General features: G+C 43.7%; 1 protein-coding gene across 1 annotated transcript in view; it reads left to right on the top strand.

The window, feature by feature from the left end:
• The window catches only part of Clstn2 (calsyntenin 2), a 570,502-nt gene that overhangs the window by 526,877 nt on the left and 23,682 nt on the right, over nucleotides 1-19,943 (top strand). The window contains exon 9 of the mRNA XM_035443875.1: nucleotides 10,959-11,121. Coding sequence (XP_035299766.1) covers nucleotides 10,959-11,121 — 163 coding nt within the window. The remainder of the gene's footprint in view (nucleotides 1-10,958; nucleotides 11,122-19,943) is intronic.

Genomic DNA, 19,943 nt, shown 5'->3' with positions numbered 1-19,943 from the left:
TCTGTGTAAGAAGGAACAAAGGGAGAAACTAAGGATGGAAAGAAACATTTTATACCAAAGTATTCTTTTCTTCTCTGCCTGTCCATGGCTTCCCCCTGTAAGGTCCCTAAGAAACTAGGGGGTGTATTGGGGATACCCCACATTTCTTTTCAGTTCCCTCTTCATAGGCTGCCTTGATCTCCTGGGGCCCTAAGCCCCACCCTAGCTTCTCTTTGAAAAGACCCACACGCACATTTGATTCTTTAGTTTCCTAAGGGCTATGCGCCCAGTAACAGAGTAAGACCCTTATGAGGGACTCAGGGGCTTCTCAAGACTTGAGCACGCTCACCCACCCACCCATCTCTGCTTCCCCTTGCGCATTCACTATTTACAGAGAAACCACCTGCTACCTGGGTAAGGTTCAAGGTACCACAGAAGTCCTTAAGAGATATGGAAAGGAGGTGGTCCTTGTCCACATGGACCTCAGGAGCACTTCCACTGCGGCTAGTTTGAATTAAGATGTGCTGTGAGAATAAAATACAGGCTAGATTACAAACTTTTAACATTGCTTGCATGTTGAAGTGATAAATGGGCAGATTATATTATTTAGCTATAGTTAGAAAAAGATGTAAATTTCTGTGTGTGCCTTGGATGTAGTGCAGGGATGAGGACAGCAGGGATTAACGCCGGCTAGTGCACTGGAAGTGCAAAGAAGAACGGGGTAGGTAGGCTCTTCTTGGGCTGCAACAGCAGAGAGCTCATGCCATAAGGATGTAAGTTGTGTAGGCCCATGAGTGGGGAAAGGTTGTGCAACCTTGGTGACACTGCCCTTTATTAGCATGGCCGAGGTAAGGCAGCGTTTGATGCCCCTACTTCTGTTCTCAGAATGTCATTGTAAGGGAAGGCACAGAGAGGGCCTGTGATTTGCCTGAGTTCAACCAGCTGGGAAAGGATGCCATCAGAAGCTGACCTGAGCGGTCTAGGTCCACAGCTTCATGGTAGACTGGCCTGCTGCCCTTTCTTGGGTCAGAAAGGAAATTCCCACAGGAATGGGAAGAGCAGAGATTAGGAAAGGTTGGGGTGACCCCAGGTGGTGCTGATGCTGGTAGGATTCAGAGAGGGAAACAGCCATCATTTACAGGCCCCTGCCCTCCCAAGCTCCTGCTCCTATGAGACAACCCTCCTCCTACCCCTGGATCTGTGTCCTTCTGCCTTGAATACCTGTACCCTGTTAGTCCATTTGCTCTCCTCCTTTCCTTCAGTGTCACATTCCATACTCCATACCTATGTCCAGCAGAGAGCTCATGTCACAACAGCTAAGTTGTGCACGGCTATGAGAGGAGTGCCTCAGATGGACTCCCTCGTATGGACCCTGCTATGCCTTGAACCTCACCCAAAGGGTTTCTAGCAAACTCAATGGAGACTGGACTTCAGTGTATATCATACTTGCTGTCTCTCTTCTAAGAAAAGAAGCAGAATCTGTTTTGCTCCCTTTATATAATAAATTCATAGCAAAGCGCTGACTTCAGATCATTAGAACCAATAAGTATTTGTTGAACAAATCACAACTTCCTCCAAGGCTGGTGCATGGTTTGGATCCTGAAACCCCTTAATAAAAGCAGCAAGAAAATTAAGAAAAGACAGATGCATAAATAGGAAAGCTAGGAATCTGGTAATCTGGTGGTCCAGTCTTCTGATGGAGAAGCCACAGCATAACAGAAGCCCAGTTTGCTTATCACATACATTTGAACAGAGTGTCAGGGCTGTTACAATCAGCTAATCAGGAGGTGGGTTTATTACCTGGAGATAATTATTTGCCTGTGTGTGTGTGTGTGTGTGTGTGTGTGTCTGTGTGTGTGTGTATGAGAGAGAGAGAGAGAGAGAGAGAGAGAGAGAGAGAGAGAGAGAGAGAGAGAGAGAGAGAACACAGAAAGGCAGTTTTAGTTCATCTCTATAGGAGCAGTCTGTATAGGGGAACAATCTTCAGACCATAAGCATCCAGTGGGGAGAAAGCTAGTACACATTCTTGCACACACAATCAACATCCAAACATGAACCAGACAAAGACATCATCATCTCTTTGAGCCTTGCCCAGGGAAGATTTTGTCACTCCCATGGACCTGGGCCATTAGAGTCCTTGACATGGATTTGTTCATGTCAACAGAACACAGCCACTCAGGACTTTACTCCCTGCAGGACTCTACTCATTTTAAACATAAGGAAAATGGCATTCAGTGAGTTTTAAATAGCATTTCTGAGCTGACTAGCTCATGGACTCTGGATTTCAATAGAAATGTAGAGGTGTCAGACTCCTAGATGAACAGGCATTCATAAGAAGACCCAATCCATCTTCTCTAGCCAGGGTCTCAGAGAGCCTCTGTGTCTTTATCTAACAATGTAAACCCTTACACACATGCCCCCCAAGGATTTGGTCCCCTGTGTCTCCTGGGGCCTCCTCTACCCTCTGCTTGGACAAGCAGAAGTAGTCCAGTTCTTCTTGTGTGTGGCAAGACTGGAAAGTCTGCAGGCTCATGGGGAAGAAGATTCCATACTCTGTCCTCCACACTACCTGAACACGACTCCCTGTCAACACTGCCACTGTCTGGAAGCACAGCCTGCTTTGGCTTTGTGCAGTTGATCCTGCTCAGGAGAACACCCATGGAGAAAGGGTCTCCTTCCTAAATCTCAGATTTAAAAACACGTTTCCTGACCTGGTAAAATACGGAATTTGCTTGGTCCATTTAAGCTTACAACCTCCAGCAGGCAGTGGGGGCCCCTGAGGCTCTAAATCTGTGCCCCAGGGCCTTGACAGATGTCACCAGGCTCTGGAAATTCATGAGAAAACATCCTCGGGGGAAGTTGGTGGCTCATGCTGGAGGCAAAGTCTGAAAGAGGGAGAGAGTGTGACCGGACAAGGACAGGCATTTGTCTTGGTATAATCAGTCTAGAGTTCCAGAAAAATGGCAGGAAGAAAATGTGAACCCCAGCTTCTAATGATGGGAAAAAGGGACGATGGCAAGTAATTCATTGTCACATCCCCAGGACCAGGACATGTTGAGACATAGCAAAAATACAATAAACATGTGTTGGGGGGAATGAATGAATTTTGTAGCAGTCTTCTGAGACTTTTTATTACAAGTGCCTAGTAAGAAATAAAACAAGTAAGGTTCTAAACTTAGTTATTTATTTTTTTCGTGGCTTTGAGAGAAGTCTAGACAAGAGCAACTTAAGGAGGTAGTGAGGGTTTCTTTGGGCTCTTGGTTTGAGAGTTGAGCCCATCACAGCCGGGAAGGGCAGGTCCTGAAGGCAATGTATCTGTAGTCAGCAAGCAAGAAGATATGCATGCTCCTCTCGCTCTCCCCTGGGACCATCGGATGCTATTACCAATATTCAGAGTGGGTCTTCCTTCCTCAGTTAAACCTCACTAGAAAGATCCACACAGCCAGGCCCAGAGGTACAGCTCCCAGGTGATGCTAAATGCAGTCAAGCTGACAGAAACTAACCTACTCCATACTGCATCTCTGAGCAGAGGTTCTCAAGTGTAGCAGTTCCAGAGCTGCCTGCAGGCTTGCCAAAACAGACTGCCACACACCACCCTGGAGCTTCTGGTTTGTTAGAAGTGGGGGACTAGAGGCCAGGCCCCAGGCAAGTCTGCATTCCTAACAAGTTCTCAAGAGATGCTGTTCCCTTTGAGCCCTTTGAGGAATCCTGCTGAAAAGAATCCAATGAGCTGTATTTGGGGAGGTTTTCCAAAGAGCGTTTGTGCGGTACGTCTTGCAAGGCAACATTTTATAGACTCCCATTGGGAACCAAGGCCTGAAAGGATCACAGAAGAACATTTTCCTGAGTGATGGCAAATGGGACCATCACGGCTCCTGGCTGTCCATTCCTGAGCTGGAGAGCACCAGGAAGGCCCAGTCCCAGAGGTCACTGGCTCTGACCTCTGACTCCTATCCAACTCCATTAACTTTTCCTTCATGGGGTTCTGACAAATTTATAGATAAGCCCCAAGGTGAATGACTAATTGTGCTGGGCTCTTCGATGCACACACACACAAAAAAAAAAATGGTAACTGGAAACATAACAGGAGCTAAAATGAGCATCATCTAGGGTTGGGGAAGGGAGATCTAATTAGAATCCTTCAAAGGCAGTGTTTAAAGAAATCATGAATGAATGAATGAATGAATGAATGAATGAACGAACGAATGAACTACCAAGCCAGCTGACTATGTAGAGAAGAAGTAGAACATCATGCCACAGTTTCAGGATGCCAGGGCACAGGCACACCACCAGTGTCTAACATAGGACTAATGTGCTTTTCTGTCCCTGTGAAGACAGAATATGCTGAGATCCTGCATATTGAGCAATTCTTGATTTATATGTTCCCAATACAAGTTGCAAGGACAGTTTTCAGGATTGTTTTGGGGATTTGCTCAAATGTTTCAAATTTGCTCAAACAAATTTCAAACAGGGATAGTCTCTTGGACACAGGCCACTTGCCACATCTCCTGTTCCCAGTGGTCCTGAGTCAGCTGTCTGGTAGAAGGCCCAGTGGGTGGCACCTGCGTTGTCATGGTCACCTCCACAGGAAACACACTGGCTCAGAAGTGCAGATCTTAAGTAAATTAGCACCCTTGCCTTGGTAGGATGGAGAAGCTACATAATGGCATCGAGAGTCTAGCTCACTGAACCTGTCATCTTCATTCCCATCTATGCTTAACATAATTGAATTTGTCCTTCAGGGTCCCTACAGACTTTGTGGATACATTTTAAGTTCGTTTCTGAGCTCAGGGCTTCCATCCTGTGTCAACTGTCCTCACCTAGACCTGAGTCACATACATAGAGGATAGATCAAGCCTAGGAGACAAAGTACTTGGCTGGCTTCCACCCTTCAGCCCTAGGTCAGCAATAGCATTTGTCCTGGGATCCAGGCTTCAAGTTGTCCCCTCAACATACCAACTTCATGCAACTATCCCAGCTCAAGTCCTCTTTTTGCAGAGGGTCAAGGACCTAAATACCCATTCTTCTCTCCAAGGGCCTTTCTAACTCTCATGCATGGGGCTGGGCACAGCCCTCTGCAGCCATTAGTTTCAATTCGTGTCTCTAATTCCTTTGTGCATGATGTCTGAAGAGCTCCTTTTCCATACATCTTACTCTTGTTTCTTTATTTTACTGTTTCCAGTTTATCCAGCATCTCAGTGTCTTTTGGAAGGAGAAAGACTAGAAATACATGCTGACCATTGTAGGTGCCTTCACTAAACTCACACAACAACCCCCACAAGTGATGCTATTATCATCATTCTCACTCAACCAATGTAGCAGCAAAGAATTGGAAGGATTTTTTTCCCCCAAGTTCAAAACAGAAATTCTAAGAAATCAGTAAAGAATGTGTGATATTCAACAAGTTACCCCAGAAATCCAGACTCAGTCTGCATGGACTCGCTCCTGATCCCTCATTTTGTTTCCTTATCCATCTAATTTTGGGGCTCACCTAATCCCCAGGGTAAGCAGGTCACTGACCAACCCACATGGATACCATTGCTACAGACCCCTCCATTGCTGGAGCATCTCTGCCTCACTGTCTGTACCAGGTCTGCCTTCTCAGTCAGTGATCCCTCTCTCTACCTCTTTGCCCTCCTGAGCAGGTATGGTAAGTATTGAGAAGGAGTGGGGTACTGAGTGACAGGGAGGGGAGGGAGGGCAAGAGAGAAGTATGGGAGACAAGGCACTAAAGGAACCTGGAAGGGCAGAGTGGGAGGAGTCTAGAGCAGTGCCCCTCTGTGGGCACTGCTCTGATGACAGATCACATGAGACAGGGGCCCAGAGGACATGTTTAGGCTGGTGTGAGAGAGCAGCACTGCTGAGCCCAATTTGGGACACAGTGAATTTGAAATGCCTGCAGAATCTCCAAGTGCGGCTGTTCAGGGACAACCTGACATGGGAGCCCACTGTCTAGCAGCTGAGATCCTGGTGGGATCCGATATGATGCACAAACACTGCCTTTGTGTGAAATGAAAGGACGGGTAGCAAAACACGGAAGCCCCACTCCACCCCCACCCCATGGTGGCCTGCAGTGGCCTTTTATCAATGCCTCAGTTGGACTGGAAGCTCCAGCTAGGTTGGGGGTTGTTTTCCACAAAATATGGTATGCTTTTTGCAAGTCTCTGCAGAAATGACTGAAAGAATTTGACACCATATGCTGCCAAACTGATGCTTTCAACAGTGGGAAAAATGACCGATTAAAGGAATAAGAGGTTTCTGCTTCATTTGCCTGAAATTTATTCTACCTTTTATGCCCAATGAAACCTTAGCAGTCCTGTAGTATTCACTTTCTCCCAGCTGGAAAGATCTCCCCACTCTCTGGAACCTTGGAGTACTCTGCAATTGGATTACAACGTTTATTTAAGTCCCCATTATATTAGAATATTTTTGTATGCAGTCCCCTCACTCCCCCTCCTGTCTTTCTCCCCCTCCCCACTAGATTGAAACTCAGGAAGGCAAAGAATCTGTCTCATAAGCTCTGCTGTCTCTTGCAACCTCAATAGACACAGTAATTGACACAGTACTTGGCAAATCAATGTGTCACATGCTGAATAGTTGCATTAAAAAATACCTGATTTAATGGAGAAACCAAGTCAGATCTTCCAACATGGATGTGGTATTTGAATCAGGCTATAAGCAGCTGTGACGAGAATCCTCTGGAGTCACACCCTTCCCTGGTATGTGTCTCTGAATCTCTAGCCTCTTTTTAACTTACCACCTAAAGAGCAGCCACAGCCACCTAACATAGAATCCCATCTGCAGGTGTTCTGCAGGAGGTGGCCTTGTCCAGGTCATGCCTTAAGTATCCACTCATGGATACCATGGGACAGGTGCCAAGCTAGCTAGGTTTGCCAGTGATTCACAAGCAGCTAAGAATTAAAGTTCGTCTCTCCCCCAAGGAAAGGTCACTTTGCCTAGTTTCCTTGTCTTGGTTGACCTATGTAGCAATACTTCTATTTCTGCTGCCTCCTGGCGCGATCATTTTTCAATTACAGTTTGTCCCTGCCTTTCTAGCCAAGGGTCAATGTGGGTCTCTTCCTGATCATAGATCCACATTTATGAAACTCTAATTAGGCATTTCCTTCAGAGGCTGACATAGCTCATTGGGACAAGCCTGCAGCCATAAGCTTAGTGTGCTTAGTATGAACTAAAAGACTGTTTGGATGCCCAATTAAGAGCTCATGAGCACAGCTCAGCTCATTCATCTGAGCCTTGGCTGCTCCTCACATAGGTAGTAGCCTCTGTTTCGATTTGGCAATACATGACCATACCATCTTTTGTGATTCTTTACAGACAGGATGTGTTGTTTCACAAACTTCTGGGATTTTTGCTCCCCGCCCCAACTTGGTACTTAATGTGGCAACAGGTACCTTCTCTAATTCTCTGGGTAAAAGAATAAAGGGTTCTAATCTTTAGCTGGAAAAAAATCACTGTGTGTATCAAGAACCTTAAAATAGCTATGATATTTGAGCCATTTAATGCCCTTCCAAGAATCTTTCCTAAGGATATATTCAGAAGTACAGACAAATATTCATGCCCAAGAAATTGATTATAGCATCATCTGTAATCGCTGGTATGAAATTAATCCAATAATGAGAGACTAGTTATGTATATTATGGGATATTCATAGCTACATCACATGGCCACTTACAATGGAGTTTTCAATGCCAACATTAACTGATACATACAAACTTTCAAATCATTAGACAGTGTGATCTGAACAGGGCTTTCATGGCTGTTGATTCTCAGGATGTTTGTACAAACACTGTAAATAGAAATTTCTCCATCTCAAGGTTGAAAATGTATTACAGGCATAATCTTTTTTTTGTTTGTTTGTTTTGAGATGGGGTTTCTCTGTGTAGCTTTGGAGCCTATCCTGGCACTCGCTCTGTAGACCAGGCTGGCCTTGAACTCACAGAGATCTGCCTGCCTCTGCCTCCCGAGTGCTGGGATTAAAGGCATGCGCCATCAACACCTGGCGGGCATATTCTTTAAGGCTGCTTCGAGTGTGGATATGCTAATGAGGGAAGGAAAGCCTCTTCACTTGCACCATGAGGCTCAGCCCAGGACACAGGCTCCCTGTGTTATGAGAGGTATCATGGAAGCTGCCTATCAATTCTGCAAAACTATAGGAAAAGTATCTAGGAAACAAACTACCATATTGGGAAAGGCTCTGAGTATGAAATGATTCTTACTCTTCCTAGAAATGCTGTCTGTTGTCTTATGAAACAGCTAAATGTTGAGAAATAAGGCCAGATGACCATCCCACTTAATCTTCAGCCATCACAGAGTGTGGTATGATTGGCCAAAGCACATGGGATTGACCTGCCATGTGCACAGAGAAGATTAGTGCTGTGAGGGTAGTGATGGGAATCAGGACTGGGAGCACTTGTGTGCTGCCAGCACAGCTATCCCTGATAGCTTCCTTTCCATGGGGGAGGAAATGTGTCCAGAACATGTCACTGTTACCCTGGACCTAGCCAGAAGCTTCTAGATACCTCTTAAATGTAAACATTTTCTAAGTTTCTTCTGCTGCCTGGCTATCCTTGTACCCAACTCCAAACACAGGCTGCAGTGAGATCCCTTGGGTTGGAAGCTTCATTCAAATGCTTCTCTTCCCAAAAGTCATAGTTCCTCCTATGTAGTATCCCTATGACCCAGGATCACCCGCCTTTAGTCACAGTCAACCCCAAACCTCTGCATCCAGATATGGTCTGATCAATAAGGTGGGGAGTGGAAACTGAGTCAGGGACTCCCACTGAATTCAACAAGATATTGGAGTGAACTGCTGGACCCTTCCGGCTCGCCTACTAAAGTCCCTAAAATATTCATCAGGCTTTATCACACTAATAGGCTTCAAAAGGAGTAATTTTCTGGGATATGAGATGGGACAATATAAAAAGAACATTAAGGAAAAAATTCTTATTCCAAAATGAAAGGGAAAAGATCATTTAGCATCCCTGTTGGTGTTATCTATTCATGAGAAACAGCACATTTAATCCAGTGCGGGGTGGAGGGAGGGCTTTGATGCCCTCACCTTGGGGTCACCTTCATGTAGAACTCATCAGCCTCCCCTGCCAGCTGTGGCAGGGGTGATGGAGAGCGAATGATACAGATGAGAGACACTTCAGAGGATACCATGGGGTGCAGAGGGAGCAGAGGAGACTGAACACAGAGGAGAGAGCCCAGGCTTGCACAGAGGGAGGGAGCGCTATTCTCTAGTGCTGCCGTTTCTGTTTCCTGCCTCTCTTCTCACATTTTTGCTGCGGATTGTACAGTGTGAGTCTGATCTCTGGGGTCATGAAATGTGGCTCCTCCTGTATGAGTGACCCTTGCATCACTGTAACCAAATACCTAAATGGAGGAGAGAGAACCGCTTTGCTCATTGTTTCAGAGATGTCAGTCCATCGTAACAGGGAGGGGATGGCAGAGCAGAGCCATCCTTGGTAGTCAAGAGACACAGGAAATGTCCAGGGTGAGATACAGCCCCAAAGACACCCTCGTAGTAACCTCTTCTTCTAACTAGCTTCATCCCCCACATCCCTAGCTTTCACCACCTCCAAGTAATATGGCCATATTATGAATCCATTAAGAGATTAATTAATTCATTAAGTCAGAGCCATATGGAGGCAATCATCCCTAGAAATGTCCCCATAGACACACCAGAGGTGTGCTTCACTGATTCCCTATGTATTTCTCAACCCAGTGAGGATGACAGTCAAAATCGATTGTCACACCACACACTCCCCCACGATCTACAAATCCATCAATGCTGGTCTCCAGCCCTGATAAAGAACAGGACCCTGGGTATGGCAGGCTGTGAAAAGACATATGTTACGAGTATCCAGTTCTCAGTGAAGGCCAAAAGTTTCATTTGTGGCCCTTCTCTGCTTCCCCGGGTGCACCAAGGTGAAAGAGGGAAGGAAGGCAGAGTCCTGCTAGGAAGTCTGTCTCCCTTGGAATCTTTTCCTTGAATTAGAAGGGCTAGGCTACATCAGCTTCTGGTGAATCTTCATACAGACACAGTGGGATTAGAGGCTCCGATTCCTCAGCCATCCTGCTTCTTCCTCTTTCTGAGTCCACCTTTTCTCTAACTCTGAATTCAAACCGTTCTGCCATTTTCTTCTCTCATCATCCCTTCTCCTCTCCTCATTTATGTTAATCTTTAGCTTTACTTTCATTGCAGCACTATTCTTTGTACAACTCCATCTATCCCAGAACTTAAGAAAGTGTTTTCAATTGCACTCTTTCTATATTGAAAGGAGTAAGAGAAATTTCATCCAAAGAAATTTAAACAGACGCTCCTACCTGCCCATTACAAATCTGTAAGCCTAACTACGTAGGTAAGTGAAGTTCTTTCTGCCCATTGTCAAATGCAGTCTGTCTGCCCTCTGTGCCTAAAGGTTCTGCATCCATGAATCCACCCAACTGAGGAATGGCTCCCATATTGAATATGAGTAGCTTTTCCTTTTCTTGTTGTTAGTCACTAGGTAATACAGCTAGCTGATCAATTATTTAAAGAATTTACATTGCATTGGGCATTATAAGAGATCTGGAGTTTATTTAGAGCACACAGGAGGATATGCACATGTTACCTGCAAATGCAATACCATTTTATACAAAGAACTTGAACATCTGCAGATTTTAAACTCAGATTGGTTCCTGGAGCCAATCCTGTGAACAGTGAAGGGTGACTGTATTCAGCCAATGACTGGATCCACTTGTAATTCTTCTTCTCATTGTGTTTGATATAGTTTGATAACCTTAATGTGTGGTATATGTCAAAATTATGTTCTTTAAGTTTTTGGAGTAGTAACTATTGACCCAGAAACCTCTTCTTTTCCTTTCAGAATAAGATTTTAAAAGGCTATTTGGTGTCATGTTGTAGATTCAATTTTAAGTGTTGCTTCTCTCTGTGTGTTCTTTTTCCCCAATAGATTTGTGACAAAGAGTGGCATTACTATGTCATCAATGTGGAGTTTCCTGTGGTCACCCTGTACATGGATGGAGCAACATATGAACCATACCTGGTGACCAATGACTGGCCCATCCATCCATCTCATATAGCCATGCAACTTACTGTCGGCGCCTGTTGGCAAGGTAACCCTAAGTGGAGCCCTCTTTTGACTCTTTTGTGCTGTCCGTGGGAGATCCTGATAGAGGAAAAAAAGGAACAAGTCACTTGAAAGCTAGCCAAAACAAAAGTTGTAGCTCTTTACTAACAAACCGGTACTTACAAAAGCAAGCATTAATGCAGATGCTATCCCTAAGTAATAATGCAACACCTGGCTTGAGAATGGATTTTTATTTTATTTCAGCCTGGAGAAGTTCATTTATTATTCTGGAATCTTAACTGGTTCCAAATTGTGGCTGCCTATATGAAGGGGTAAATGTAGAATCTCTGATTGAAACTATCAATTGTCTCAAGGTTACTCAGAAACCAAGGATCTCATTGTCACTCACGTATCCAAACCCCTGGCATCTACATGCCCAGGGCTATAAGAAGCAAATTGTCCACAGGCCATGCAGTCATAGAGACCATTCTATAGGTATGCTTAACCCTCAGTAAAGCCTTGCCTCAGCCCCCTCCCTGATCTCTTAGGACAGAGGTCCTTGGTCAACATGGAGAGCTCTATTTCTTCTACTTTTCCTTAACCATTCCTCTCTTCTAATCCCTCAGTCCAATCCTATTTCCATCTGGGAAGCAGACAAAGGAGTTTCCCATGCAAACAGCTTTTTGTCTCACTCAGCTCAGTTAGAGTCCGTTTCTGCTTCCTTAAGTACTGGGATTCTTTGAAGCCCACTGAGGGCAACTAGAAGGGAAGGAAGATGCTCCCAAGTAGGCAGACATCACTCTAAGGTAAAACTCAACCTTGTGTTGATAGAATCTATGAATGCTTCCACCATTTGTAACTTTGGCTATTCACAACTGTTTGGTGAGGGGAGAGGTGAAATTAATGTCATTCCTCAGTATTTTTAAGAAATGGGTTCCCGAATCTCCCCAAAGCCTTGCTCAAACCCACCTAAGATGACAGCGTTCCTGCAGATAGCCCCTCACTATAGGTGAGGTGTTCATCCGGACCATTGGCTCCCCCAATAAATGACACAGAGACTTACTAATAACTATAAATGCTTGGCTGATAGCTTAGGCTTGTTGCTAACTAGCTCTTACATCTTAGATTGTCCCATACTTTTTAATCTATGTTCTATCACATGGCAGTACCCTATTTCAGCATGGCAAGTTCATCTAGCTTCTCTCCACATCCTGGCAACTCCATGCTTCTTCATCCCTGTGCTCTCTTTTTCCCTAACTGTAAGTCCTGCTAACCTCTCCCTGCCTAGCTATTCCCTTAGCTCTTTAAAGTATTCCTAAACCAAGGAGAGCAACACATCTTCACAGTGTACAAAAAGACTATCCCATAACACCACACAGTCTCCTGTATCCTTCAAATCTTCTTGACTATTTATAGTATACAATACAATATAAATGCTCTACAAAGAGTTGTTATATCACATTGTTTAATAATTTTAAATGTCTGTAAATGTGAAATGCAGACACACACTTTTTTAAATTTTTGAGCCACCTGAAGAACCTGTGGGTGTCAGAGGATAACCATATAGTAATTTGTTCTTTGTGGATCAGTTGACCCAGGAGTGACACAGAGGAAACACATTTCTTTGTGGGCTGGATAAAGAGTGATTTCAGAGCAGCTTCATGGAACAAAATATGCAATGAGGAGTATACGGAATACACTATGAGCTTTGGGAAACAAAAGCCAGGGAATAAGTAGATACAGATGAGTGAAGAATTAAAACAGGTGTTCCCAAGCTGAGACTACCCATGTCATGTTTGACATGTTTCATCTGAGGGTGGCAAGCCTTGTTTGACATTTTTACAGGACTTAGGTATGAGTTGTTTCATTATTGTAGACTCCCGGGGTGACCAGGAGAAGAAGACTGTACCTTATAGCAAGACTCCATGAAACAGAGCAAGGCACTAACTTAGAGGCTGAACAGAAATCATTAATCACTGGACACAGCTGTGCTAAAGTGGGGCCCTTGATGTGGCTTAGTGTCCCAGGCAGGTACCAACATGAGCATTGCTGAACACCACCTGGAGAAAACCTATAAGAAAAGACACTACTAGGTACACCCTTCTACAAACTATATATCATGATTCCTTCCCAGTAGCCCTCAGAGATCATATCTGGGTTCTTGTCACCCCAACCTGCAACCAGGCTCTACTTGCACAAGCCAGTTACAGTTACTGTTCCCCAGTTATATATGCTTGCCACCTGGGGTGGGAAAACAGACCCACCAAACAAAAAGTGATTATGTAAATAATTCAGATGATCCCTGGGTCAGTTAAAATAGGCTGGTGCCCTGCAGTGACAAGCATGCTCCAATTCTCAGCTGATTAATACTGTGTCTCCATATTCTTTACCAGTCTCTTCCCTGCTTTATTGTCAGTGTGGGACCCAAGCAAGTACAGCAGTCACCTTTGTAAGGAGAGAGGGGGGGGGAGAAGAAAGGAAAGAAGGAAAGAAAGAAAGAAAGAAAGAAAGAAAGAAAGAAAGAAAGAAAGAAAGAAAGAAAGGAAAAGTATGTATAAGTTTCAACCTATCACTGATACCAGTCCCTTTATTTTTCTAATTGCCCAAAGAAATTTATTGGGCCTCATCTAAGAAAGGGCAAAAAAGTGATAGTTGTAGCGTGTCTGGAAGGAAAACTGAAAGTAATGTATGAATAACATATACAAACACCACAGCCTACTCACCTTGTCAACTAATATTTGTTTGCTGTCTTTCTCAATTAACTAATAAGTACATATTAGTTAATATGTATTAACTAAAACATATGTATTTGTATAAATTAATAGGATAAATAATCCGACATCACAGTCACAGATACACACACACACCATTAAGAAAGAAGTATTAGAAACATTCCAGCAGCCTTGGTTCATAGCAGTTATGAAAAACCCCTTGGGAAGACATGAGTGGGGATGGAGAATATTCTTTGTGTCCCTTTAAGTCCATTTACTGTGAGTTGTTTCCTTCACAGGTCACATCTGAAGAGGGTGTTAAGATTCCATAAATGTCAGCTCAAATGGACATATGATTACAATTTATTTGAAAGTCACTTAACCCAAGTACATGTTTATACTATAGTAGGAAGACTGAATGCTAAGTTGTTGTCCTAGTTTCAGTGTGTTGCTGTGATAAACACACCAAGACCAAAAACAGCTTAGGAGAGGAAGGGGTTTAGTTCACCTTACACTTCGATAACCCACCATTGAAAGAAGTCAGGGCAGGAACTCAAGGAAGGAAGATGGAGGTGAGAACCATGGAGGAATGCTGCTTACTGGCCCACTCTCTAACTCTTTAAGCTAGCTTTCTTTTATAGGGCAGACTCATCTGCCTAGGGATGGTGCCTCCCACGGTGGGCTAAACCCTCTCCCACCAATCATCAGTCAAGACAAATACCCACAGATATGGCACAGGCCAATCTGATCTGGGCAATTCCTAGGCTGAAGTATTCTCTTTCTAGGTGACTGCTTTGTGTCAAGGTTCCAGTAAAAACCAACCAGGACAGATGCTCATCTGCATTTTGGTACTTTTTCCAGGCATGTGCTAGGATGTTCTTCCTTGGATGGATGAGGTCTTGAGTCTTTCTCTGTATGCTTGACTGAGTGGAGGACCCTAATATCAATTCCTGGTGGGCACCACAGGAGCGGTTATGTACTGATGCAGGTGCTGCAAACTCTAATTTCTGTAACCGTATCATTGCAAAACACAAAACCTGCCCTCCTACTCACCAACTGCATACCTCAATTCTCCAAGAAACAGCAAAATGAGAGCAGCCTGGGAGTCAGAAAACTTTTGAGTTACATCCCAGCCTCATCCCTTACTGGCTATCTTTACACAGGGTCCTAACTCTGTGTCCACAGTACCCTCCTCTCTGAGCCATTTGCTTTCATTTTTTTCTAGTTTCCACATGTGAGAGAAGATACGATAGTTGTCTATGTCTGCCTTATTTTTTATTATGATCTCCAGTTCTATTTTCCTGCAAATAGCATGATTTCATTATTCATTGTCTTAAATAATGTGTGTGTGTGTGTGTGTGTGTTTTCTTCTTATATAGTTTATCTATTAATGAGTACCTAGGTAAATTCTGTATCTTAATTATTATAGGTAGTGCTAAAACAAACCAAGTTTTCAGCTTTCTGTAGTGACTTAAGCTTCTCCATAGGTATATACATATGTATGTATGTATGTATGTATGTACCAGAGTAGTACAGCTGGATTATAAAATTTAATATTCTTTTCTCTGAAAGCTAAAGGTATTGAGCAATTTTCATACATTTATCAGCCATTGGTAGTATTTCTTTTGAACAGTATCTCTGCAGATCATTTGACAATTTTTGATGAAATTACTTGTCTTTTTGAGTTCTTTATATATTCTGGATATTGATCCCCTGTCAAATGGGGATAGCTAGCAAAGATTTTCTTTTGTGTAAGTTGTCTCTTCATTGTTTTTTCTTTTGCTGTACATAAGCTTTTAAATTTGATGTAATCCCATTGTCAGTTCTGGCTTCTGTTTGCTGAGCTATTAGAGTCTTCCTCAGAAAAAAAATCATTGCCTGTGCCAATATTTCTGGTATGTTTTCTTTTAGAAGTTTCAGAGTTTTAAGCCTTTGGTCCACTTTGGTTCATTTTTTAATACAGAATGAGCAATAATGGAGAGTCTAGGTTTTAATTTACTGCATGAAGACATCTCTCTTTCTCAGCACTCTTTGTTAAGCAGGCTGCCCTTTCTCCATTTATGCTCTTCAGATGGCTATCGGTGGCTGGATTTATCTCTAGGTCCTGTACCCTGTTCCCTTGGTCCACATGTCTGGTGTCATGCCAACACCATGCTGTTTTGGTCCTGGGCCTCTGATACGATTAAAACTAAGCACTGTGATGATGCCAGCATCATCTTTGCTCTCTTTGCTCCTGAATTTCAAACTCTAACTTATCAAAGTGTGTGTGTGTGTGTGTGTGTGTGTGTGTGTGTGTGTGTGTAAAGCCTGCTCTTCAAGGTTCCATGTGGAATGTGCGTGCTTGGCATGTTTCATGTGAATGAATATGTTACTTTAACATATCTTCTGTTCTTCCTCCACATCCCTTTCTGTTTTTTTTTTTTAATCTAAGTCTGACACAATAGACAATCTACAGGAGCTATACCTATTCTAACCCCTGTGACCTCAGCCCATGCATGAGTCAAAAAAAAAAAAAAAAAAAAAAAAAAACAAAAAGGCTGGAGAACAGTATCAGAAGGAAAAATTAGGGAATGTGGATAGAAATTCAGAGATACAATCATGCAGTTTGTGGGCACATGGAGAAAAGTTGGTTATTTCCCCAAGAGGAATGACACCTGTGAATTTTTCCCAAAATCTTATCTTTAAAGTATAGAATGAGTAACACCTCACAAAGAAGAGAGGGGTGGTGACAGCAGGAGGCATGAGCATGCTCAGATTTCCCTAGCACTGCAATGTGCTTGGCCCAGGAGGGATGGGGGAGACGTGGAGGAAAGGATTTGAAACCGAGTCTCAAGACGCCATGCTGCCTGCCTTGTTAAAGGATTTGGATTTCTTTTTTTTTAATTTTTTTCCAGCTTATATTATTTGAATTAGAAACAGAATTGTTTTCCATGACAATCCCAGTTCCCTTCTCCCACCCGTCCTACCCTACCCCCCCCAACTAAAACCTTATCTGTCACGTATCTTTTCTGTTCCCCCTGGATGGTGAGGCCTTCCATAGGGTGTCATCAGAGTCTTTTGTATCCTTTGGGATAGGGCCTAGACCCCGTGTGTCTTGGCTCGGGGAGTATTCCTCTATATGGAATGGGCTCCCAAAGTCCACACCTATGCTATGGATAAATACTGGGCTTCTACAGGAGGTCCCATAGATTTCTGAGGTTTCCTCACAGATTTCTATGAATCCCTACATTCTTCTGGGAGCCACACTTCTGTCTGCATATGACATATCAAAAGATCTTCCAATGAGATGCAGTGCTATGAAATTGATGGCCTGTGGAGCAGCCCTCCTCGCCACATCTCTCATCCTTCTACTGTCTGCTTACATACAGAGTGCAAAGCCCTGTGTGTGCCCCTCTAATTGCCTTGGGCTTGCAAATGTGGGGGAGCTTTTCTGGTGCTTCTGAGGTTGACTAGGGAACTTGTTCTCATTTGTGAAATTTCCGGTAGGGATCAGACAAAGTGAATAGAAAATGATTTGATGGATGCTGCATGTTGGGAGCATGCTCTCCTGGGAGCCGGCTCCAGCTCCAATGCTGGTCTGTGTTCTGCAGACCCACTTAGCCTACTGTGTCCTGTTAGTGAATCTGAAAGCCATGCAATCAGCGGAACTTAATTTTCATTGGTATTTTTTCCAGTAATTAAAAATATGAGACTTCATTTACACTTAAGAAACATTGCCAGTGAGGGCTGGTGCATGCAGTGTCACAGAGTTGCAAGGGCAGTCTTTGAACTCTTCATTTGCATTAACAAATTCCAAAGAGCATGGCGCTGGCTCTAGCAAGGGCCTCTGGCTGTGTCACCTCTTGTTATGTAGCATCACAATGGCGAATATGCAAGCAGACAAGATGCCGTGGTAAAACTCTAATCCAAAGCAGTGAGAGAGACCAGTCTTGTGATTACCCACCAGGCCTCAGTTTTTAAATGTCCAACTACCTCTCAACATTGTCACTCTGGGAACCAGGTTACCAAACTGTGAGCCTAGGGATGACAAGTTCAAACGACAGCAGGACACAAGGTAGATCATGTAAAGACCAGGTTAATCCCTTTTTCTTGGGTTTTTACTTATAAGAATAAAACTGAACAAATTGAGTTCAATTCCAAATACTATGAAAAATCAGATAGTCACATCTGCTTAGTCCCTGGACATCTACATTGGACCTAACTATACATCCTGTAGGCTATTTGTGCAGGGAGGTAGATCAGATGGCTGCCAATTCATGACAGTGTCTTAGAGGATCTTAAGGTTTCTAGAAAATGCCACAGAATGCAACAGTTCAGGGCACTTATGCTGTGCTAGACTAGAGTGTCTCTAAGTTCTCTCTGTGTGTGTGTGTGTGTGTGTGTTAGGCATCTGAGCAGGGATTCTTTTAGTGAAGTGGCTACATGTGTGAAGAGCTTTAGAGGCACACTCAGGCAAACATCACACTGCTTCTTGTCTGATCCCCATTTTTCTTGATATATTTCAGCACAGGGGGCCCCACCTCCTGTGTCTCTTTCCTTGTGATCAATTATCCCTGTTTCTGCCCAGAGGCTCTCCTCCAGCACAGGGAATTCTGGCATTTCTAGAATTTCTAGAACATTCCTAATGATTCTACTGATCTTTGATAAGGAAGACTTCCATGCCATCTCAGGCCCTACCCTTCCTGAGTACTATCCTCTACTTAACAAGACAACAGTAGACAGAGATGAATTTTTTTTCAAAAACTGGAGGCTATGAATAGGGCACAAATAAAATTCTCCTTTGAATTTTGAAGAGAAGACAAAGTGAAGACTGGCCTCAGAGGGATCAATAGGTAAACACAGCCCAAGGGCTATAATCCATGGCACATGAGCTTCACATGGTGCAACTGGAGCCACATGTGACCCTGAGATTTGTTAAACAATTTCAGGTCATTTTTTTTCCTGCAAGACTCTAGCATTGGTGCAGATGGTTGGACTTCATCCCTTCTCTTAATGAGCTTGTTCTAATTTAGTACAAATTTCTCTTAATAACGTCTGTATTCAAGTTGTTCTCCCTCCCTCGGGTCTCTGCTTCTGAAAAAAAGGCGGCACACAGCAGTATAGAGCACTTTCTATCCAGACAGCATTCCCCAAGGTGTCTGCATGGAACCTCATTTTCACAGGATACCCCTTTTACAGGGAGGCCAAGGTCAAGTTTAGGAAACAGCACAAACTGCCACACATCTAGCCCCCATGTTTACACTGTGCTGAGCACCTTAGGTGAACTCCCCCATAGACATCTCAACAACGTGTGGCATGGACACAATCTACACCCTGCTCTGTACTATGCCTGGGCAACATAGCACCTGCATCTGAATGTAGTTCTGTACCACCACCAAAGGAGATGAGAGCTACTGGAATCTGGGACAGATTAGTTGCCAGGTGTCCTTGATATTATCTCAGTTCTGACAAACTCCAGCTGAGACCTAAAGATAATAACTTCAGGCCCACCAGGCATCAGGCTGCAGTAGGAAAAGGCTGGAGCTGGAGTTTGGAGTGAATAGAGGGGAACTCTAGAGCTCACTGCCGCTGTTTATCATCTTTGGGTCTTTGAAGACAGTTCTGCCGCTCAGACTCTCAATTTCTTTGGCTGGAGACTGAAATCAATATTCTGGATGATGCATGAGTGACCTTCTGACTCCTTAAGTTTAGGTCCTCAATTTCAGGGATCAGACTTTTGGGGTCATCCCTAAGTCATGTCTTGTTCTCTACAGTATCATATAAATGTTTGCTATGAAAGCAAGAGAAATGCTAACTTTTTTTAAAAAAGAAAAAGGTTAAGAAAGCTTGATGAGAATGTGTCATGGCCAGTCATGATGACAGATCATTTTTCTTCACAAGTCACCTGCAACTTACAGCTCTGGGACCCCCTTTGAGGTTATATGCACGTAAATTTTCAAGCCGCAGCTTGTGAGGGTCTATTACACACTTCACTTCGTCTTTGCATTCCATGGGTGTCTTGATCACCAAAATGAGGGGGAAAGAGAAAGCAAGATTTCAGACAGTCTGCCCATTTACATTGCTCAAAATTGATAGTTGACCATCCGTGAAATTGCGTCCATTGAGGGGCATCCCCATCCACAAGCCTTGCAGAGAGCGGTGTTCAGCTCAAGCAAAT

This window comes from Cricetulus griseus, chromosome 4 (assembly GCF_003668045.3).
Source record: "Cricetulus griseus strain 17A/GY chromosome 4, alternate assembly CriGri-PICRH-1.0, whole genome shotgun sequence".
NCBI lineage: Eukaryota > Metazoa > Chordata > Mammalia > Rodentia > Cricetidae > Cricetulus > Cricetulus griseus.
Note: the sequence above shows the minus strand (reverse complement) of the source record. Positions and strands in the feature narration are given on the sequence as shown.